The sequence below is a fragment of the Dreissena polymorpha genome, chromosome 4, assembly GCF_020536995.1.
Source record: "Dreissena polymorpha isolate Duluth1 chromosome 4, UMN_Dpol_1.0, whole genome shotgun sequence".
NCBI lineage: Eukaryota > Metazoa > Mollusca > Bivalvia > Myida > Dreissenidae > Dreissena > Dreissena polymorpha.
This window is the reverse complement of record NC_068358.1, coordinates 88,832,173-88,857,469: the sequence shown is the minus strand read 5'-3', so window position 1 is coordinate 88,857,469 and position 25,297 is coordinate 88,832,173. Positions and strand designations below refer to the sequence as shown.

Genomic DNA, 25,297 nt, shown 5'->3' with positions numbered 1-25,297 from the left:
GATTCCAGACTGACCAATGTCTGCAGGTGACCGATTAATTCAGGTGGCCGTTAGGTCAGTTTCGACTGTATTTAATCATTATTTACAATGATGTTCTCGTTTTTATTTTACCTCATTTTGATTATGTTCACAAAAATGACAATCAGAAGGGATTGAAGTGTTGTTTTTGTCATCCACTTTGACCTGCCTGTCAGAATCTTTTTTCACTCTCAAAATTAACGAAAATTGTCTTGCGCAATGCCGTTTTTACAAATTTTAGAAGAAGAGATGAAATGGCTGAAGTCCAGACCATTAATGCTTAACAAAAAGAAGTACATTGTATTGTAATGTATATTTCATGTATAACATGTAAATATCATCCGAATTCATTCCTCATCCGAATAACGGTGCACATTATTTTTGTTGTTCACATATTGTCTATGCAGTGCACTGCATTTAGCAAGATAATGTTCTCCAAGATTTAATATATTTATATATTTGTATTTACCTTGTGTTTAGTCCATTATATGTTGTTTGTTGTGAGAATAATCCAACATGTTCGAAATTCCTGCACTGTCAAAATCGTTGCAGCAATGTATATTGATGACGTCATACGTAGGAATATGGTGGAGTGTTATTGCATGCATTTGACTTTAAAATAGGCTGTACAATTATAATATTCACTCCTCTATTTGTATAAAAAGATGATATTTATTATAACTTGCAAACTCTTCATTTATATTAACTGTTAAAACATAATAGTTTGCAGGGAACTATTTGAGACGCTGAATGCGTAAGAATTTTTTAAGATTTCATGCTGCAGCATTTAATATTGTATTGTTATACATGCATATTTAAAGGTGTCTATTGTTTCAAGTCATCAAACTTATTGCCTTCTTTGATTAAGATGTGATATTTATGATGATTGTCGATTAATTATTATTAGAAGTATGTTCTTGTTTACATGTAACCGCATTACTTCCATACATGGTGCAGGATGCTGCAGGATTGTGATTGGCTGCAGCTGAATCTTTGGCTGCAGCCAAATCTGCAGCATTCGAAGGGTATAAAAGGAGGTTCTCCGCACAGTTTTGGCAACAGTTGCTAACAACACACATCACTGTTCGATCATTTGAAAACCCTTCCAAAAAGTAAGAAACAAACAGTAATACTTCATAAAACATTTTCATTTTACGAATTAGAAGTAATAATCAGAATTTGTTTGTACATTAACTACTAACTACCGGTATTTAAGTAAAACGAACGTTTATAGTATTTCATAAAATATCAGTACTATTTATGATATTGACAACCTTAAAGCAGAGCAACTGTTCACCAAACGTCCATCCTTTTTAAGTCAACTCTAACAGTCTAGAGATATTATTGTATTATATAATATTTAATGCTTGTCTGAATAAAGATGCATTATGTAAAACGTTAAACGGTCTCCGTCTTCCTTCTAAGAGTTTGTTGCTGGACTCAAACTCAAACTACAATTGAGCGCATAGAGATGAGCAATTGTATCTTACATGTAAGGTATCTTACAAATTGGTGTCAGAATATGGGGATCATTTTCTAAAGTGTTCCTCTTGAACAACACGCCTGGAAATAAAGAAACACTTTTAACACAATAATAGTCTTTGTTATTTTTATTTACGCTGTTAAGACAAAGTAACCTTCATGATGGCTTCTCCTGATCCCGACGTTTCCTTCGATGTTCCGTCGGAGATAAAAACCGTTGATGAATTACGTAGTGATGAATCGAACCATAGTGCGCATGTACATGGCGCACAGTCCCAACGACGACGCGACGATGCACCTCATGTTTCTTTGATGAATGCACTCAGTCCTGCGATGAGACGCTCGAGCTTTGATCGAACAAACAACAATCCACATGACTCACGCAGCACGTCATTTAACCATGGTGACACTGCACTAGTTACAATCATTACATTCCACCACCACCACCCATGCACCACACACTTATGAAACCGGACATGTATGACGGTAACAGTTCGTACGAACAATACGCCTCGCATTTCGAGGATTGTTCGGAATTATCTGGGTGGGACAATCGCACAAAAGTCTTAATGTTGGCCGCCAGTTTGAGAGGCGCAGCCAGAAACTTCTACATGAGCCTCACAGACGACGAGCGCCGTAATTATTGTACGTTGACAACGCGTCTTTCCGAGCGTTTCGGTAACGACAGCAAACATCAATGTCTGTGGCTGAATAAATTAGAAAACAGACGACGCTCGAAGGGCGAAAGCATAGCGTCACTTGCAGACGATTTGCGTCAGCTTTGTCAAAAAGCTTACTCCGATCTAGATCATCGCTCGCAAGAAAAACTAGCTCTGAATCAGCTTTACAAACTCGTTTCTACCGAAATGAAATGTCGCTGTATGGATCACAATTGTTTAACCATAAACGAGGCCGTCTCCGTAATTGAAAGGTACGAATCCATATTGGGGACGCCTTTACAATCAAACATAAGGGCAGTTGATTCAGACAAATGTTCTGACATTGAATCCGTTATTAAGCGAATTGAAGCGCGCCTTGACAAAATTGAAACGTCTGTTGTGCGTAAACCACAGGTAAACAGCAAGAGTGAGAAATCTTGCTTCGGGTGTAACTCGCGTGATCACTTATGGGCATCGTGTCCACAAAACGCAAATCGCGGACCGCGACGTTATAGGGCGAATAGTACCCAGAGTGCAACCAATGACAGGTCCGCTAACCTACAGCATCCAGTTAAGGGCAACCCATCTGGGGCCCTCGTTCAGGGAAACTTTTAAATGCTGACTCTGAAGGCCGACAGTCAGCATTAGTACACAATAGGCCTACATCGTCAAGAAAAGCTAGCGAAATTCACACGGCGCGAACAGGTTCACAATTTAATAGGTTTGATAATGGTTTTTATGTTACATGTAACGTAGGTTCAAAACCCGTGAATTTCTTAATTGATTGCGGAGCAACAACATCTCTTCTTTCTGATAAAATGTTTTCATCAATTGGCTCTGAACGTTCTTTTCAACTAAGATCGGCGCCAAATGTACTAAAAACAGTAAACGGGGAACCAATGGCAGTGACCGGAAGTGTTGACTTGATCGTTGAAATGTGCGGCGAGCGCTTTGATATTTCATTCGTTGTATGTGCAATCGAGGCCGATGGTATCTTAGGCCAAGACTTCTTGAAACAGCATGTTGATTGTATCAATTATAAGAGGTCATGTTTGGTGATCGGTAATAATGTGGTTCCACTGTGGACTGGCGGTGCAGCCAATCAAGTGTGTAGAGTGGAAAGCATGCAAACCATATCTGTGCCAGCTCATACAAGAATGTCTATCCCCGTCAAAATCCCCATGAAAGAACATCTAGCTGAACTTGGTTATGTAGAGCCTTCATTTGATCTTATGGCAAAGTCTGAAGTCGCTGTTATCGGTGGTATTGTTGATACATCTTCTAACACTCTGAATATGCATTTACTTAACTATGGGAATTCTGATGTTAAAATCCACAAGCATACAACTTTGGGTTTTTGTGAATCTTACTTTGAGCATGATTGTCTGTTTGAACGCATTGCGTCTGTACAGAAACTCAGTGATATTGTTTCTCTCCCTGACCATCTTACTGACTTGTATGAACGGAGTTCCACACACCTGTCTGATTCTGAGAAACAAGGTCTTTATAAACTTCTTTGTAAATATCACACTACATTTTCAAAAGACTCTGGCGACATTGGGCATACAAATCTTGTCCAGCACAGCATTAACACACAAGATGCTGCACCCATTCGTCAGCCACCAAGACGTCTGCCACTGGGCAAACGTGAAGTCGAAAGAGAAGAGATAAGTAAAATGTTGGAACGTGGCATTATTGAGCCATCAAGTAGTGCATGGGCGAGCCCAGTTGTGTTGATTACCAAGAAAGACGGCACCCCAAGGTTTTGTATTGATTATCGTAGGCTAAATGATGTCACTGTTAAAGATGCGTATCCACTCCCCAGAGTTGATGATTGTATAGATGCATTGTCTGGTTCAAAATATTTCAGTTCTCTCGACTTGAATAGTGGATACTGGCAGGTTGCCATGAAGTCTGAAGACAAAGACAAGACAGCCTTTGCTACAACAATGGGTCTTTATCAGTTCACAGTCCTCAGTTTTGGTTTAGCAAACGCTCCGAGTACTTTCGAGCGACTTATGGAGAACGTATTAAGAGGTTTGCAATGGGTTGAATGCCTTTTGTACATGGATGACATAATTATTCCAAGTAAGACTGTCAGTGAAGGTTTATCCAGGCTTGAGCATATTCTGCAGCGACTTCAACAAGCAAATCTTAAGTTAAAACCTTCCAAATGTGTTTTGTTTCAAAAACGGGTGAAGTTCCTTGGTCATCTTGTTTCTGAGGATGGTGTAGCAACTGATCCGGACAAAATTACTGCTGTCCAAAACTGGCCTATTCCTCGCAGCGCAAAAGATGTCAGATCTTTTCTTGGACTTTGTTCGTATTACAGACGGTTTGTCGAGAACTTTGCCAAAATTGCACGTCCATTGCATAAAGTTACAGAGAAAAACTGTAAATTTGAATGGTCTGATGAATGTTCGAAAGCTTTTGACACTCTGAAAACTGCTTTGCCTTCAGCTCCAATCCTTGGTTATCCTACCCCCGATTCAAAATTTGTTTTGGATACTGATGCATCAGATAAGGCCACAGGAGCAGTGTTGTCACAAATACAGAATGGTCAAGAAATCGTTATTGCATATCACAGCAAAGGTTTAAATAAACACGAGCAAAACTACTGTGTAACTCGTAAAGAGCTTCTTGCAGTTATTCATGCCTTAAACGCTTTCCATCACTATTTGTATGGGCAGCCAGTGTTACAGATAATGCAGCTGTATCATGGATGCGAAATCTGAAGCGTCCTACAGGCCAAGTTGCAAGATGGCTCGAGACTTTAGGAACTTACAACTTAATAGTTACCCATCGTGCGGGTTCGAGTCATGGCAATGCAGATGCGTTATCACGGTCTCCTTGCTCAAAGTGTGCCACACAGGAGAGTAGAAACACCACTAGCGATGATGCTGACGAACACTGTGATTCTGAGGTATGCAGGGTTGTTCCTGTTGTTGCAGCAACAGTCATTGATCCATCAACAACGTTGCCAGATTCTTCAACTGCACGCACTGTTACAAGGTCCATGTCCACGTCTGATTCCATTCCAAAACCCACTATGGCCACTGACTGGACTTCTTCTCGTATAGGTGCAGCTCAATTAGATGACCCATCCTTAAAAGTAATCATTCGGTCTTTGCAAGCCTCCATTAGGCCAAGCTGGCAAGAAATCAGCGGCCACAATTCACAGACTAAAACATTTTGGAGAATGTGGGACCGTCTTTTGCTTGATTCCAATGTTCTTTACCGCACCTGGTATGAAGGCGAAGAATGCCGAAGGCAAATAGTTGTACCAGATTCACAGCGTAGTGAAGTTTTGCGATATTTTCATGATATCCCTAGTGCTGGTCACCTTGGTGCTGAAAAAATGTTGAACAAAGTACAACAAACATTTTACTGGCCTGGCATGAAAGCAGATGTGGAAAAGTATTGTACAACATGCGATGCTTGTGCTTCTCGAAAACCATCCAAGCCTCCAAAAGCACCACTTGGTGAAGCTAAAGTGTATGGGCCAATGGAACGCATTGCTGTTGATATATATGGGCCACTTCCTAGAACAGATTCTAACAATGCTTTCATACTAGTTATATGTGACTGTTTTACTAAATGGACTGAAGCCATTGCCCTACCCAATCAAGAGGCCATAACAGTGACTAAAGCATTTGTTGATCACTTTGTTTCACGGTTTGGAGTTCCATTAACAATTCACTCTGATCTTGGAAGTAACTTCACATCAAAACTATTTTCTGACATGTGTGATCTGCTGCAAATTCACCCTACTAAATCCACTGCACAGCACCCTCAGGCGAATGGCGTAGTGGAACGCTTCAATCGTACACTTGGCAGCATGTTGTCCATGTACTGTAACAAGAATCAGCGAAATTGGGATGAATTCTTGCAGCAAGTCATGATGGCATACCGTTCTTCCATACATGCAAGTACCGGTCAGACCCCCAATAAGATGACCCTTGGTCGAGATGTAGTTCTCCCTCTTCAGGCATTAATTGGCTTACCTCCTCAGTCTAATGAACAAATGGATCAACAATCATATGCTTCATACGTTCAGTCGCTTCATGAAGAGCTTGAGAAAATTCACTTAGTTGCACGCAAAGCCCTCCATACTAAGTCACAGTATCAAAAGCGCCACTATGACCTTCGTGCCAAAAAGCGAGTGTTGTCAGTTGGTGATGGTGTTTGGGTGCACGACTCAACAAAGCGTCTCGGTGTGTGCACAAAACTTGCTTCGCAGTGGCATGGTCCTTATTTGGTCACAAAACGAATTGACGATCTTGTGTATCTTGTAAAGAGGTCACTTAAGACTCCAGCCAAAGCCATTCACATCGACAGGCTAGTTCGGTATAGAGGGTCACATGTACCCGCATGGTTCCACAAAGCACTTCCTGTGGAATAAACCAAACACAAATATAAAATGGCAATGTGTAAATGAAGCAAAGTATTGTTTATTAGTTTAATTTAATGTTTTAGTAAATGCTGTTCATGTTTTAGTAAATTATTGTTGTCCATAAGTATAGTTAGAAGATGCTAGCATATATCAGCATCCTTTTATTTTAAAATTAAACAACACAAGCCCATGTATTGATTGCTTGTAGTGGCATTCAGTGAACAGGGATAAAACACACACACACACACACACACACACACACACACACACACACACACACACACACACACACACACACACACACACACACACACACACACACACACACACACACACACACACACACACACACACACACACACACACACACACACACACACACACACACACACACACACACACACACACACACACACACACACACACAGATTGAGATGAGCTTATGACTGGAAAAGTGAAAAAGACATACACAAATAGCATTGCCTAAGGAGCTTGTTCCTGTATTGCACATTTGGGTACTGTGTCTAAGAGAGACACTTTACTTTTGAGCAGTTGTGATAATAGTTCGGCTGTGAGAACGGTTTACAGATTATAATGAGCGCTCAACCGAGAAGGCAGCGGCCTGATCAACCGTGATCCTTTCTCAACTGTATTTGTCGATGAGAAACCGTTATTGCGAACTAGTCCAGTATAAATGCGTTTATATGGATTGTTGAGATCGCTTCTGAAAAATGATGGATACTGCGAACAGTTGCTCAGTTAATGGTTATATGCATTTTGTTAGCCTCATAACAATGTCATGTGCATCTCATGATCTGTTTTTCCAGATTCTGCCATGGATTGCGAGGTGTGTGGCACTGCTTTCCACAGCAAACGGGATCTGCGAAACCATCTGGCAAAAACCGACCATCGCCGCATGAGGTATGTCTGCGTGTGGTGCGTCGGCAAGCATCCAAGAGAATTCAAGTCCGACTAGGACCTGAGGCGCCATATCAGGGCTCATCACCCACATGAGCACGACCATACGCTAAAGGAATTTCCGCGACTGCTATCTTCAGAAAACTCCTTCTACTTCTCCACAAATCCCACAGTTCATCTTCTGACCAATCCCACTCCAAATCCTTCGCATCCAGAGGCCATTGAAGCCAGACGACTGGTTACTAAATGGGCTGCAGGACGCATTCCTGGGATCACCCGATGGATCGAAGGCTGGAATTCATTGACTTCATCTTCGTCAACATCATCCGTGTCAACTCCACCAATCAACAACCCAGAGCTTATCCTGAAATCTGTGACTATGGATAGCACTGGATGCACCATCATTTGCTGTTCCAATGCTACTTACATCAAAGCCAAAGTCCCACTCTCCGCATTGACTGATGCTCGTCTGGTAAGCCGTTTGGTACGACGTATGAATGCACTGCCTAAGGAAGTATTTATTCCATCAGGTCATTGGGAATTAGGAAATCCATCCCATCATACTTCTATTACATCATTACTTGGACTTCAACCCATCCAGATTGAATCTGTGGTAGTCCTCCATCTTCCCACCTTCACGTCAAGAAAATCTCCTGATCTTGCCGCCACAGCATCTTCACCCTCAAGTCCATCACTCCCTACACAAGCCTTTGTTCCAGTCGCTTTGCCTTCCGTCACTCCTGCTGCCGTTTCCACATTGTCTTTCATACCCGATGCAGCAACTTCACCTACAACTGATGTCCTCTTTCCCAAATCAACATCTGATATGCATACTGTTCAAACACCTGAGTCTACGCCAGTTCCAAAACATCTGATCATTGATGAACGTCCAACTCAACTTGATTTTGACTACAATGACCTACGCAGTCCCACACCAGTCTCAATATCCTCCCCGCAACGCACCGAAGACCTAGAGACCAGTGATCATCAGCCAACATCAGCAGTATTACCGTCATACTCCAGCTCCCCATTCTACAACCCCGTTTCGCCTACACCAGTTTCTCATGGGAACACATCATCAACGCCAAACTATGAGCCTGCAGAAGTACCAACACAAACACAGTCCTCCAAGAACAAATCAGCTTTCAGAATTCCTCCTGTCTACATCCCCACACCACGCCATTCCTCGGTCAAAGAAGTCCTCAAGACGAAGGCCCATTCGCTTCTTCTTGAAGGCCGACTTCCACTTCTTCCACCAGCTCGACGAGAATGGAATGATGTTCCTGTCAACAGTATCCAGATAACTCCAACTATCTCCTGGCCACCTGCTGAATGGACTTGCTGGGCTCCGGATCAGAAGACGCTTTATTACGAGTTTGTCGCTATGACACTCCATGCGCACACTACGCCGCTTCCAAGATCTCTCCTGAGGGCTAGATACAATTTTCTTGCACTCCCTGGAAGCCTTGATCTTCAAAACGACGCCCTTGCAGCAACAATGAAACAGAACTTCAATCTTGTTCGACTGATTGCCCTCAATGAAGATCCAACTACACCAGATGTCCAGATGTCAGTCCTGTCCGCCTTTGATGCCCTTCCCCGTGACTCCTCTCTTGATGATCTCCTTGCCCGCCTGAAGGATGTGCCACTTCGTCTGAAGAAACAGAAGAAGAATTAAGTATATTTTTTTTACATGTACAGTGGTAAACCTTTTTCAATGTTAAGTATTGTCATAAGATAACATATTTCATTAACATTATTGTTATTGTTGTGTTTTAAAATTGTTATTGTAGTAAACATTCAAAATTCAGGAGAATTTTATTCTTTTAAGGAGGGGGAAATGTAATGTATATTTCATGTATAACATGTAAATATCATCCGAATTCATTCCTCATCCGAATAACGGTGCACATTATTTTTGTTGTTCACATATTGTCTATGCAGTGCACTGCATTTAGCAAGATAATGTTCTCCAAGATTTAATATATTTATATATTTGTATTTACCTTGTGTTTAGTCCATTATATGTTGTTTGTTGTGAGAATAATCCAACATGTTCGAAATTCCTGCACTGTCAAAATCGTTGCAGCAATGTATATTGATGACGTCATACGTAGGAATATGGTGGAGTGTTATTGCATGCATTTGACTTTAAAATAGGCTGTACAATTATAATATTCACTCCTCTATTTGTATAAAAAGATGATATTTATTATAACTTGCAAACTCTTCATTTATATTAACTGTTAAAACATAATAGTTTGCAGGGAACTATTTGAGACGCTGAATGCGTAAGAATTTCTTAAGATTTCATGCTGCAGCATTTAATATTGTATTGTTATACATGCATATTTAAAGGTGTCTATTGTTTCAAGTCATCAAACTTATTGCCTTCTTTGATTAAGATGTGATATTTATGATGATTGTCGATTTATTATTATTAGAAGTATGTTCTTGTTTACATGTAACCGCATTACTTCCATACATGGTGCAGGATGCTGCAGGATTGTGATTGGCTGCAGCTGAATCTTTGGCTGCAGCCAAATCTGCAGCATTCGAAGGGTATAAAAGGAGGTTCTCCGCACAGTTTTGGAAACAGTTGCTAACAACACACATCACTGTTCGATCATTTGAAAACCCTTCCAAAAAGTAAGAAACAAACAGTAATACTTCATAAAACATTTTCATTTTACGAATTAGAAGTAATAATCAGAATTTGTTTGTACATTAACTACTAACTACCGGTATTTAAGTAAAACGAACGTTTATAGTATTTCATAAAATATCAGTACTATTTATGATATTGACAACCTTAAAGCAGAGCAACTGTTCACCAAACGTCCATCCTTTTTAAGTCAACTCTAACAGTCTAGAGATATTATTGTATTATATAATATTTAATGCTTGTCTGAATAAAGATGCATTATGTAAAACGTTAAACGGTCTCCGTCTTCCTTCTAAGAGTTTGTTGCTGGACTTAAACTCAAACTACAATTGAGCGCATAGAGATGAGCAATTGTATCTTAAATGTAAGGTATCTTACAGTATATAAGATAATTTCACTGTTTAAACCCAAAAGAAACATTAATCTCTGTGTTTAGCTCACCTGTCACGAAGTGACATGGTGAGCTTATGTTACAGTGTGATGTCCGTCGTCCATTGTGCGTGTGTGCATGCGTGTGTCCATCAACAATTTGTTTGTGTAGACAGTAGAGGTCACAGTTTTCATCCATTCTTTATGAAATTTTGTCAGAATGTTTATCTTGATGAAATCTGGGTTGGGATTGTATTTGGGTCATCTGGGGTGAACACTAGGTCACTAGGTCAAATAATAGAAAAACCTTCAGTAGACAATAGAGGTCACAATTTTTATCCAATCGTTATGAAATTTGGTCAGAATGTTTATCTTGATGAAATCTGGGTTGGGATTGTATTTGGGTCATCTGGGGTCAAAAACTAGGTCACTAGGTCAAATAATAGAAACACCATGTGTAGAAAATAGAGGTCACAGTTTTCATCCAATCTTTATGAAATATGGTCAGAATGTTTATCTTGATAAAATCTGGATTGGGATTGTATTTGGGTCATATGGGGTCAGAAACTAGGTCACTAGGTCAAATCATAGGAAAACCTCATGTAGACAATAGAGGTCACATTTTTCATCCAATATTTATGAAATTTAGTCAGAATATTTATCTTGATGAAATCTGGGTTGGGAATGTATTTGGGTCATCTGGGGTCAAAAACTAGGTCACTAGCTCAAATAATAGAAAAACCTTGTGTAGACAATAGAGGTCACAGTTTTCATCCAATCTTTATGAAATGTGGTCAGAATGTTTATCTTGATAAAATCAGGATTGGGATTGTATTTGGGTCATCTGGGGTCAAAAACTAGGTCAAATCATATAAAAACCTTGTGTAGACAATATAGGTCAAAGTTTTTATCAGATCTTAATGAAATATGGTCAGAATGTTTGTCTTGGTAAAATCTGGGTTGGGATTGAATTTTGGTCATCTGGGGTCAAAAACTAGGTCACTAGGTCAAATCATAGAAAAACCTTGTGTAGACAATAGAGGTCATAGTTTTCATCTGAAATATGGTCAGAATGTTTATCTTGATAATACCTGATTTTGGATCGTATATGGGTCATCTGGGGTCAAACATTAGGTCACCGGGCCAATCCTAGTAAAACCTTTTGTAGATGAAAGAGATCTCAGTTTTCATCACATCTTAATGAAATTTTGTCATAATGTATTAATTAATGAAATCTGGCCTGCGATTGTATATGGGTCTGATATAATTTGAGTTGATGTAGCAAGGTTAGTCAGGTGAGTGATTCAGGGCCATCATGGCCCTCTTGTTTTATATTATGAATGAAAAAAAATCAGTTCTACTTGATTGCCTTTACTTCATAGAAATAAATAACACTTATAGTGATATGCAATTACTTTATACAATGGCTGTCCAAATGTACATAGCAACATCAAGTGTGTGATCATACATTGGGTCAATATCAACAAAGAAAGACAACTCACACAGCATTGTGGATTTTTCTTTTTTATGCCCCCGAAGGTGGGCATATAGTGATAGCATTTCTGTCCCTCTGTCTGTCTGTCTGTCCGTCACACTTAGCGTTTAGGTTTCGAAAAATGCTAATAACTTCTATGTCACTTCAGATGTAACCTTCATATTTGATATGCATGTGTATATGGACAAGGCCTTTCCATACGCTACCAAAATTTTGACCCCTTTGACCTTGACCTTGAACTTAGGGTCTGCGTTTAGGTTTCGAAATCTGCGTTAAAGTTTTGAAAAAGCGTTTTTCTGGGGCATATGTCATCCTATGGTGACAGCTCTTGTTGTCTTAAGCAATACATAAAAAAGTATTCCTATGGGATGCACATTTAAAAATTAGTAACATCCAGGCTGGTAATTTATGTGTGTTATAAGCATATTATCAGGTTTTGTGATCAGATATGATTAGAATTTTGTTAAGAAGAAAGTTCATTTAAATATGATACACTTGTGAATTGAGGAAGTAAATGAACTGCTTTTGTATTTTGTATTTGTTTATTTAACTTGTTTAAAAGTTGTTTTAGGGGATCTATGATATATCTAGAATAATAGGTTAGTGTTGATTATAGATCAGGTTTATCATGTGAGGCTTAGCCGAGCATAATAAATCTGATCTATAATCAACACTAACTTATTATTCTATTTATCCCACTTTTGAGCTCACCTGAAAACAACGTGCTCATGGTGAGCTTTTGTGATCACCTTTTGTCCGTCGTGCGTCGTCCGTCGTCAACATTTTGCCTTGTGAACACTCTAGAGGCTACATTTATTGTCGGATCTTCATGAAATTCGGTCAAAACATTTGTCCCATTGATACCTCGACTGAGTTCGAAAGTGGGTCATGCTGGGTCAAAAACTAGGTCACTAGGTTAAAAAAAAGAAAAACCTTGTGAACACTGTAGAAGTCACATTTGATGCCCAATCTTCATGTTACTTTGTCAAAATGTTTGTCTAAATGATACGTTAGTTGAGTTCAAAAATGGTTCCAGTCCGTTGAAAAACATGGCCGCCAGGGGGCGGGGCAGTATTCCTTATATGGCTATAGAGAAACCTTGTGAACACTCTAGAAGTCACAATATTGCCCAATCATCATGAAACTTGGTCAAAAGTCATTTTTAAGTCATTAAAATCATTTGGCAAATTTGTTCACCATCATTGGACAATGTGTCAAGCAAAAGAATTACGTCGATATCTCCATGGTCAAGGTCACACTTTGAGTTCAACAATCATAAATGAGCTTATCCGGACCATAACTATGTAATTCATTGTAAGATTTTCAAATCATTTGGCACATTTGTTCACCATCATTGGACGGTGTGTTGCGCGAAAGAATTGCGTCGATATCTCCAAGGTCAAGGTCACACTTTAAGTTCAAAGGTCAAAAATGGCAATAAATGACCTTCTCCGGGCCATAACCAGGCGTGGCGAAATCCATTTAGGAAATTTAACTTGTCCGTTGCTGAACTGCATGTGTCCGTTAATGTTTATATAAATTATAAACGCATTTATTGATTAATGTATAATAATGTCGAATAATTCAAAATGAGTATAATTTGCTTGTTTTAGTTATAGTTGTATTTACATGGTACATTCATTAAAGCAGTAAATTATAAACAATATATAGACTTTCTCAATCTTTTTTTCTTGCAAAGCTAGTGTTATTAAAACATGTGTTACACATAAGTACATCGTAATCTTAACATATAAAAACTTGTCCAATATGTGGACCTCATCAGTTCTATCTTTACCGTTAAAGTCGTCTGAAATAACAAGGTAGATGTGTTTTGATTATCAGACAAGCAAATGTACGACTTGGGCAACTCCCGGACATTTGATTTTGCCACCCCTGATAACTATGTCGTTCATTGTGAGATTTTAAAATCATTTGGCACATTTGTTCACCATCATTGGACGGTGTGTCGCGCGAAAGAATGACATCAATATCTCCAAGGTCAAGGTTACACTTTGAGTTCAAAGGTAAAAAATGGCCATAAATGTGCTTGTCCGGGCCATAACTATGTAGTTTATTGTGAGATTTTAAAATCATTTGGCTCTTTTGTTTACCATCATTGGACGGTGTATCGTGCAAAAGTGTACGTTGATATCTCCAAGGTCAAGATCACACTTTCAGTTCAAAGGCCAAAAAATGACAATAAATGATCTTGTCTGGGCCATAACTTGGTCCTTCATTGTGAGATTTAAAAAGGACTCTGTACATTCATTTTGTTCGCAGTCATTGGACGGCGTGTCATATGAAAGATATCAAGAGTTCAAAGGTCAATATGGCTATAAATGATAATGGCATAATAATTCTTAAAAATCACCATAAATTAGATTCTCTTGTTTTGTGAAGACAGCATGAAAAATAGTCTGTGTCAATGTTGTGTAACCAAGGTTAGTGTATTACTCTGCGTTCCAAAAATAACTGCTGATCAAATGATCATTTTTTTAAAGCAGAATATCGTTCTGTTGCAAAGAGTCGTGTGTTATTAATTACAATTTTATTCATGTTGAATTGCAAATATAAAAGTTTAATAACATCAATACAACATTTAGTTGTTTTATACAAGGAACTACATTTGTTTACAAATAAGCAAGTGCCATTGATTATAGATGAAATTTAATAAATGGGGCTTTAATTAACCAAATTCGCTGTAAAAGTGGGATAAAAAGTCCTTTCTATCGTACTAAGCATAAATTTAAAATGCAAACATGGTATGATTTCAGATATTTTAATGTGGAAGAAAACAATGATAACAAACATTATATACCAAAACTATTGTGCATCTGCAATAGAATTCTTATTACATTCAAGCAGAATTATAATAATGATGCATATGCATAGTAGTCCTGTAATTTATAACACATGCAGACTAGAGGATGTTTGGCTTACTCATTACTCATGGCTTTTTAACAACAGTCAATGTAGCTATGAAGTGTCATGACCATAAACAAAACATTACAAGGTCTCAAGAACTTAATTACCTTCAGTGATGAATACATCTATACTTTATTAAGCTTTCTTATTAACAAATGATAAGCATTAAAGCTTATTGTAATGTCAATCATTTTCAGGTGTTTGATGATTGTGCCTTGTCATATGATGTGCGTGAAGAGATGTACAAAGCCTACCCGAATGCAAAGCGGGCCCACTTGAAGTCCGGTGGCAACTTTCCTTACTTGAGTAAGAGCTTAGAAGTCAACATCTTTATTCAGGTAAGTTGTTTTGTTTTGTTGCTTGATAATTAATGTACTGTATATAAGTTTGTGTTTGGTTATGGAGGCCCAGCCATGTTTGGCAGTAATGTGGTGGTCTCTCAATCTGGGATTTTTAGATAGAATCTCAGGCCATAACTTCTGATCAAATTTGGTCAGTTGTCAGTTACAACTTACAGTAGTAAGTATGTTTGGTCTGGACTGAAATAAGTATGTTTGGTTCCAGAAAAGAATGATTAAGTTAACTCTTTCCATCTAAGAGCCAAAGTGGAAATGGCTATGTGCAAACAGAATAAAACCAGAACAGCCTACGAGTAACTCGCAGTCTGTTCAGGTTTTATGCTGTTTCCTGTTCATCAGTATCTAAGATATGGAGAAGAAGCCTTAAAAACTTGAATCTAGTAAGAAAGGTCTTAAATATGCTGTGATATGACTTGAGTACTGTTAAAAATGGTGAAAACATAGGCATATAATAACTTAAATTGTGTATGTTACTTATGTGCAACTTCTTTTATGTGTATGGATGATTTATATTAAGTCCAGTTAAGTCGGGTAATTATGGCTGTTATAAAAGTTGTTTACAGTGTTGTTTTTAACATTGCAGTTTAATTGTGTTTTGTATACATGTATTATACTGATCGAAAAAGCATTCATGATCAAGCTTCAACAGAACTTGCACAATCAACCTTTACTACTATAGAGGAGTCTAGAAATAATAAGAATAAGATTTACCTGATTTTATGAGTTTGCATGAGGCTACATTACACTATTTTTTTGGGCATTTCAGGTGCACTTAAAAGCATATGATGAGACCAGTTACTCTGCCAAGTATATTGAACCAGAAATGAAGGCCGACGACTGAAAACTTTATTCTGTAAATCTGTGATGTGTTCATTCATGGACTCAAAGGGGTTCATGGGCTGTCGCTCAAATGCTTTAAATTTCTGCTGTGCCATTTACAATTGCTTGTGGACCGGGTATTTATAGGAACCGCTGTTGAAATCAGCCCTTTTTGGCCAGCTTATGGCTTTTATAATCTGCACAGGTTTGATGGTGTTGAAGACATGTACAGTTGTCTGTTAGTTATAATGCATTTATACCAATAGACTTTTCACCATGATGGTCCATTATACAATAATTGCAACTAAATCATTTTGATACAAATTAATTAGGCAATTCAAGGTTCTTTTTATTGACCAATAGTTTATTTTTGTTGGATTTTTTAAATTATTTATTTATGTATTTGAATCCATGCACAGTTTTCTTCATCTTATCAGAATAAATACAGTTCTATTTCATAACCTAGCTTATTGGCAGATATATGTTAAATTGTTGAAATTGTTTACATGTGTTGTTAACCCATTGTCGGTGTTTGGTTTACCAATGAACAAATAATTTATATTAAGAAATGGCTTTACAAAGTTGGAAGTAAATCAGAAGTAGACTTTCTCTTTCAACAGCCAAACAATTGTCTGATAAATACTAAGAACTAGTACTATTACACCTGACATTATATGGATCTTCAGTTTCTTTAAGATTGCATTTGTAAGTAATCATCACTAAGACTCTTTATAAAGGAGGTACAGTCAGTTAGGACGTGAAATATTCTCCATACTCGAGCGCCATTTTTCGCACTGTCTGTCTGTCTGTCGCACTTTTCGTGTCCGCTCTCTATTTCAAATAGTTTTCATTTGATCTTTACCAAACTTGGTCAGAAGTTGTATCTTGACAATATCTAGGTCAAGTTCGAATATGGGTCATGCCGGCTCAAAAAGAAGATCACGGGGTCGAAAAACAAATCCAAGGGAAGTAATAAGCTTTAAATGGACCTAATTATTTGACCTGCCAAATTATATATTTTTGTGAAATAAATCAAAGTGGCGCAGTAGGCGGCATTGGGTTTCTGACAAACACATTGTGGTAAAAGGTCAAGATCATCCTTTAAGGTCTAAGGTCAAAAAATACAAATCCAAGGGAGGTAATAAGCTTTAAAGGGAGATAATTATTCAATATTGATCATAGAAACTTGATATTTGGCGTGCATGTGTTTCTCATGGAGCTACACATTTTGAGTGGTGAATCTGTAGTCACGGAAGTGGCTTTTAATTATTTGCTACTGAAAAAAGAGATTTGTAAGAGACAATTATTTTCAAGGGAAGTAATTTATATAATTATAAATACAGTTACTCTACAGATTTTTTATTTTGATTATTTATAACTCAAATGATTGATTTGTCAAAGTTTTTTTTTAATAATATAATTATCTTTTCTTTCCTGTAGTAATTTGTGAATGGTAGGGTTCATTACATACCTGTGGACTTATGTCCATATATACATAATGAACTCTGGCTATGATCTCTTTGATAAACCACAGGCCTTGGTTGTCAGTGATGTCTGACTTGGTCATTTTTGACTGTCTACATACCCCCCCCCCCCACCCCAGGTTGGATTGAACAAAATCCAAGGGAAGTAATAAGCTTTAAAGGGAGATGATTTCTATACATGCCAAATGATAAATAGAAATTTTATTTCAAAGCGGCACAGTAGGGGGCATTGTGTTTCTGACAAACACATCTCTTGTTTTATTCTGTTTAATACTCATTGTTTTATTTTCTATGCTTTATTTCTAGCCTCTAAACTCATTCACGAATGACAGTTTGGATGTATTGGATTAGTAATTGCATCTTTATTGGGTACATTTTGAATGTTTTAATTAAACATTTCTTATGATTCTTATGTACTTATATTGTGTATGCATTTCACGCTTAATAACCGACAGGCTTTTATTATTTATAATAAACAGGTGTAGTAATGTCATACCCTTTACATTCTCTGTGTACATTTCACATATTTTTATGCCCCCGAATCGAAAAATCGGGGGTATATTGTTTTTGGCCTGTCTGTCTGTCATTCATTCATTCATTGTGTGTGTCCCAAAACTTTAATCTTGGTTAAAGTTTCATAACTTTTGCAATATTGAAGATAGCAACGTCATATTTGGCATGCATGTGTATCTCACAAAGCTGCACATTTTGAGTGCTTTAAAGTCAAGGTCATCCTTCAAGGTCAATGGTCAATTATCATTGTATTTTTCTTTCCTAAAACTTTAACCTTCATTAAAGTTTGGTCATAACTTTTTTAATATTGAAGATAGCAACTTGATATTTGGCATGCATGTGTATCTCATGGAGCTGCACATTTTGAGTGGTGAAAGGTCAAGGCCAAGGTCATGCTTCAAGGTCAAAGGTCAAATGTTTGGCTTCAAAGCGGCGCAATAGGGGGCATTGTGTTTCTGCCAAAGGCATCTCTTGTTAAACTTAAAATGATTTAGTTTGAGAGCATTGAAATTTGGTTAAACATGTGTTGGTTGTTTATTTGTCTATATTAATAAAAAAATACCTGGTACTAATAAGTCAATAGATGCGTTTTGTTCAGTCATCATTCCATAACAAAAATGTGCAGACCCATTTGTTGATTTATAGGTCTAGTTATAATTTGCTTTCACTTAATCCATAGATTGTAACTTAGGAAAATATTCAATTAAACCTTCCTTTGTATGTGATTGGCTTTAGGATAATGATGTAAAGTCATTGAAAATGTTTATTAATAGATTGTAAAGAATTTTTTTGCGTTTTGTCTTAGGAAAGCAGTTGTTACTGTGTTTTTTTTATTATACAATTATCATTATGAATCAAATGTTAAAGTTGTAATTCTTTTGAATAAAAACCTTTATTTCTATCTTCTATCTCATGTGATAGATTAAATATAAATGCTTTTTTAATGCAGTATGTTTAAAATGATTAGATCATAGTTGATTGAAAACTGAATATTGTCATTTTGATGATGTATTTATATTATTTTTGTTACTATGAAACAAATTGTTAAGATGAAAACTTTGCAAATTGTTAATTATATAAATTTAATTAATCAAATTCATGTTGTTTTCTGTTTTTTCTATTGTGTTGTTTTGTGTCCGTGATTTATTGATTGAAGATGTTTATTACAGCGTTTCACTTTTATGTGGCAATGTCATCAATTCATTAGAAGTAATGTCTGATTCCATATGGTATGACTAAATAGAAATAATTCTAATCCCCGTTTCAAAAATGTGGGGTGTCTACATGTATTTGATTTACCCAATGTTGAACAGTTGTTCGGAAGATAGGTCCCTAGACCATTTTGATTCCACAAGATATGTAGAGAACACCTTTACTTATGAGCATTCAAATAGGTTTGACTTGTGAGAAAAGGAAGAAGCCTTTGCAGTTTGACATTCATGATCAATCTCAATGGCCTTTTACATGACATTAGTTTCCGTGTGCTGTCTAGAGAATGATTTGTTGTAAGATCATTAAAATGTACGCTCCTATTTTTTGGTGGCAAAGAAAGATGCACATGGATTTGTGTCATTTAAGGTCAAGGTAAAACATTTTGCTTGTAACATTATATTTGTTTCTTCCGCGTATTTAGAGGGGTTTATGTGCTTGACGATCACCTTCATTACTAGTATGCTGGCGGCTTGTTAGGAAAAATATATTTTCAGGTCACCAGATGAAAGGTTAATGTTACAAGAGGATTTAAATATGAACATTGTTTTCCAAATATTCAGTCAATGCTTTGACCTACCATAATATATATTGGTATGTAAGATGCTTCGAAGGAAAGAAAGACGCATATCCACAGAATAAAAGACGCATATCCACAGAATAACTGGAGAATTCTGTTAGATATGAGCATATAGAATTCGTATTCTTGTTAGTCTTGACAGAAAGACGGCCCCTGCTGATTTGGCGATCAGAGATCAAAGGTTGAAAATTGTTAGGAGCACACCATATTTATGCCCCCCTTTGAAGAAGAAGGGGGTGTATTGTTTTGCACATGTCCATTGGTCCGTCCGTCCACTAGATGGTTTCCAGATGATAACTCAAGAACGCTTAGGCCTAGGATCATGAAACTTCATAGGTAAATTGATCATGACTGCCAGATCACCCCTATTGATAATCAGGTCACTAGGTCAAAGGTCAAGGTCACGGTGACTAGAACCAGTAAAATGGTTTCCGGATGATAACTCAAGAACGCTTACGCCTAGGATCATGAAACTTCATAGGTACATTGATCATGACTTGCAGATGACCCCTACAGATTTTCAGGTCACTCGGTCAAAGGTCCATGTCACGGTGACTTGACACAGAAAAATGGTTTCCGGATGATAACTCAAGAACGCTTACGCCTAGGATCATGGAACTTCATAGGTACATTGATCATGACTCGCAGATGACCCCTATTGATTTTCAGGTCACTAGGTCAAAAGTCAAGGTCACAGTGACTCGAACCATTAAAACGGTTTCCAAACTATAACTCAAGAACTCTTACGCCTAGGATCATGGAACTTCATGGGTACATTGATCATGACTCGCAGATGACCCCTATTGATTTTCTGGTCACTAGGTCAAAGGTCAAGGTGGCTCAAACCAGTAAAATGGTTTCCGGATGATAACTCAAGAATGCTTACGCCTAGGATCATGAAACTTCATAGGTACATTGATCTTGACTCGCAGATAACCCCTATTGATTTTCAGGTCACTAGGTCAAAGGTCAAGGTGACTCGAACCAGTAAAATGGTTTCGGGATGATAACTCAAGAACGCTTACGCCTAGGATCATGAAACTTCATTGGTAATTGATCATGATTCGCAGATGACCCCTATTGATTTTCAGGTCACTAGGTCAAAGGTCAAGGTCACAGTGACAAAAAACGTATTCACACAATGGCTGCCACTACAACTGACAGCCCATATGGGGGCATGCATGTTTTACAAACAGCCCTTGTTACAAATCTCAAATGCACATATTGACGGCTTTAAGTCAGGCGGCGGAAATTGTTTAGTGAACATCTTTTGTTGGTTTGTAAAATCGAATTGTACACTGTTAATATATCAAAATAACTATGTAATACTCGGTTGAAACTAACAGATCATTGAAGTTTGAATCATGTTCCTGGGTTCAAAGTAGGCCACAACCGATGTTTACATGCTGTGACACGCTCTATTTTGACTATGTTTTTTTTGTGAGTACCAAGAATAGTTTATGTTGTGAAAAAAAATTGCCAGAGCAGTCAACATTTGCGTAAAGGAATATTATTTAATTGTTTTCATCTGCTGTTTACTTCGCCTAGGAATGAATCAATTTGCAATTTGTTTGTACGGTATGGTTACCACTGCCTGTTTATACTTCACTGGATACACTGCAGCAGACAGCCTGTATGTAAACAATAGGTTTAAGAGCTTGTGCAACGATATTTGCCAGTCGAGTGTTTATAACAGCTTGTGAGTCGACATTGGACAGTTTATCATAATCTGTACATACTGGCTGCTTTCATGGAAAACGGGGTTTAAAGCTGCATTAAAAGTTGGTCATGTGGGCAAATTGTTGCTCAATAATTTAAAGAAATAGATGAAGTATTAGATACACATAACACAACATGTACATGAATATAGACTTGTTATTCTAGCAAGGCAACCAAAATTCTAAAGATGGTTGCCAGTGCAGCAACCAATTGTGAAAAAAAAGAGACATATTGTTGTTATTTTGTCTAAGTTATCTCTAGAACATAAATATCATGATAAACAGTGCACACACATCTCTCAACCTGTGCGTAAAGACACACTCTTTATAAATGTGTATGGGTGGTGTTCATTTCAAACTATATAAAAAGCTATTACATAATTTTGAAAACTGAGTTGCGTCTAAAATTATGCAATAGCGAACAACTAAAGTGCCTTAAGCGCTTTGATTGATTCAAGGAATTGTACAGCGGACGACCTTGACATAGGGTTCATTATGTAAATTGTAAACAATTCAAAATTTAATCTCGCTCAGCAGCTGGAGCGTGCATGTCCCGACCAAGGCGAGAGTCAACCGCAGAATATTTTCTCACCTGTACATATTTCTTTATAGAGGGGAAATTATGCGGGCGGCTCTGCTTATCCAGCTGAGTCCGCCACCCTTGAGCGGGATGTCTTCTTCACTGCTAGGTTGACTGTCTCTTCGAAGATACAGCGGTCTAGGCAACGGCTGTTAATCGACGGGGGTACGCTGTCTCCGAGAACTTGAGAATTGGGGCCCCAATCCAATCTGTATGCAAGGTAGACTCAGAAGAGATAGTGTGGCTTACACACTAGACTCGCCAGAAGAGGGACGGGAGCAGCGGGACAGCGAACTTACCAGTGTAGAGGACGCACTGGGGAACCTGGTCTGGGCGATCCCAGAATATCGAGGGGGTGTCCTTATGGAAGGGACCCGGGGCAGCGGTACTCAGTATGCTCAATGCAATGGGTGGGGAAACTGTCCAGGGGATCGAAACGAAGGCTGGTGATGTCAGAAGTGAACTTTAAGGCGGCGCAGCGTGCGAGGAAAAGAAAGAACAACTTTGATTGTCTCTCAGGTCAGATCATAAAGAAGCTGGAAGGACCTTTATATACTCTTACTACTCTTACTACACACACATTCAAAATTTAATGAAAGGAAATATATGAGAAAAAAAAGATAATTACATTCAAAAGTATTTCAATTTCGTTTGCATTTAGAGTCACACATACAGTGTATTATACTAATAAACGAATATGAAGATGTTATATTATGTTATTGTTGTTGTTTATGTTAAAAAGATAGAGAAAAAGAGAGAACAGCCCAATTTGTATTAGTAGGGATGGTGGAAACACATACTATTGTATGTGGCATCATCATAACTAGACCCATTGTTCAGCATATGCTGCAATGGTGTTGTTGAAGTCTTTAAACTTTGTGATCTGTGTTTAAGATGTTATTACCAAATGGAATTACTTTTAATTTTATCTTTAATTAGAAAGGAAAAGTTACACGGATGTATACTATGTTTGAAATGAACATAAATATTAGTATTTTAGGTACTTTCCAGATCACAAAGTGGTACAACATTGCCACATAACACTACAAACATAATTTGATAAATGATAGATGTAAATCTAATGTTTTTTTTAATGTATAAAGAGACAAAAACAATTGGGAAATGTACAAATAATTGAACATTAATTATTTGCAAAGGTAGAGTTTGGTTAAATAGCTCTCCTCTGTAATAGAGGATTGGCATGTATACATGCATTTATGTAGAAATATGATATATAGTTGTATTTTATATTGTATTTTAGTATATAATTGTATTTTGTATTGTATTTTAGTATAAATTTGTATGTGTGGTTCAATGTTGTTCACTTGCAGACAGGGAAAATGGTTGAAATTCTCCAACATAAAACCCTGTCTGTATGGATCCTTAGGGAGAATTGGGCTATGAAGAAGAGACGTACCCCCAGAGTGGCGTTATGACGATATTTAAAAAGGAAGTTAATAATAATATTTCTATAATAAGGGTAATGACTTATTTGTTGCCAAAGGGTCACTTTAGTAGGACCACATAAAAATTAGAAATTAAAACAATGTACTGTACAGTTAAAAATGAGACAAAACAATTATGTTTATACAAAAAAAGTAGCTTATATACATTATGTACAACACTACATGCACTTATTTATGGATAAAACACAAGTTGCCACCCTGAGGGGGTTAAAAGAAGGAGTTTTGGAAGTGTAGGCTGGTGTGGGTGGAGGTTTCTAGCAGAGGTAATACAACTGGAATAGGTATAAGGGAGATAATTGGGGTGTGGAGGTGTACTTTTATGAGGGTTTTTTCCCCTGGACCAGAGGGATTGCATGGTCAATGGAGACTAAAACGAATTACAAATGGAAAATAATAAAATAAAATAAGATAATGTGATATTTGTCATACTGAGATAATCCTGTAAAATATGGAATTGGCAAAAATGACCAAATTGTACTACAATGCAGAAAATAACCTGCAAGAAGCTCTATCAATCCTATAAAACTTAAAATATAGGGAATGACAAAAGGAAAAAATAGTACAAGAGTACCTTATTTGCTATAAAACAAAATAGCAATCTTAACAAAAAATAAGGAAAAACTAGTACAAGAGTACATAATTTGCTTTAAAAAAAAAACAATTTTAAGAAAAAGTTACAATAACACCAAAAAGTTGGTATTACCCTGGATAGGGCTAGCAATGGGTTTTTGCAAGGTATATGACCCTGCACCGTGCACTCCGGTCCAACATGGCATTTCGAATTTGAAAGGGATGGGGGGGGGGGGGGTGTTAGAGGGGAAGAGAGGGGGTGCTATGCAGCCAACAAACTCAGGTTACTGGACGGCCATGTCCTTTCTTTTAGTTAAAAACTGCCATAAATATGGGGTTTTGAGACACTGAAAAATGTATAGGGCGAACTAATGTTATACCTTCTAAAAAATGTTTTAAAAATTTCATGACAATTCAATTGGACTGAGTAAGAAAGGGCGGGGTGGAACAATAATCCCAGTTATAATCAAACACAGTTATAATAGAACTATGTCAAATTTATATAAAGTGTACACGATTTTAAAAGAAGACAGTCTCATGGCTGTAGAAAATTATGGGTACTGGCTGCTCTCCTTCCCCCAATGACCTAGATCTTGTCAGTTATCTGGCACTCTAGTAGATATTTGGCAAGGGCAGAGAAGACCGGGATCCTTGCTGCTCCCTTGGGGTCTAGCATGTTGGAAAGGTTATAAACTAGTCCATGGGAGTGCAATGCAGCTTGGAGCTGGTCCCTCTACGTCTGATAGTTTTGACAATTTAGCAGCACGTGGGGTGCAGTGAGGGATTCCAGGCACCTAGGACATGCAGGGTCTACCCCGAGGACATACTTTCCAGCGCCACTGGTTAATAGTGTGGTTCCCATCCTCAGGCGTGTGAACGCTCTGTCAAGCACAATGCTTGCGGAGTATTTGTCAGGCGGCCTGAGGGTTTTCACGGGTCTCGCAAATGTATGTCTACAGGAAGCCAAATTATCAGTCCAGAGGTTCCACTCACCCACGACAAATTTATTTGCCAGGGAGTAGATCTCTGTAGGTGCAATGCTAAGTAGTCTCATTAGCGGACAGGGTAGATTCTG

General features: G+C 37.8%; 2 protein-coding genes across 2 annotated transcripts in view; both read left to right on the top strand.

The window, feature by feature from the left end:
- The window catches only part of LOC127877129 (maspardin-like), a 32,052-nt gene extending 12,858 nt beyond the window's left edge, over positions 1-19,194 (top strand). The window contains exons 8-9 of the mRNA XM_052422774.1: positions 15,122-15,262; positions 16,050-19,194. Coding sequence (XP_052278734.1) covers positions 15,122-15,262; positions 16,050-16,124 — 216 coding nt within the window. The 3' untranslated portion in view covers positions 16,125-19,194. The remainder of the gene's footprint in view (positions 1-15,121; positions 15,263-16,049) is intronic.
- Positions 75-10,410, top strand: LOC127877128 (mucin-2-like). The gene is made up of 2 exons (XM_052422773.1): positions 75-1,130; positions 7,380-10,410. The coding sequence occupies exon 2, from the start codon at positions 7,850-7,852 to the stop codon at positions 9,146-9,148; it is 1,299 nt and encodes a 432-aa protein (XP_052278733.1). The 5' UTR covers positions 75-1,130; positions 7,380-7,849; the 3' UTR covers positions 9,149-10,410.
- Positions 19,195-25,297: the final 6,103 nt, after the last annotated feature.

What these genes read in the sequence shown, in the direction of transcription:
- LOC127877128 (XM_052422773.1), top strand. Translation starts at nt 7,850, where the DNA reads ATGGATAGCACTGGATGCACCATCATTTGCTGTTCCAATGCTACTTAC.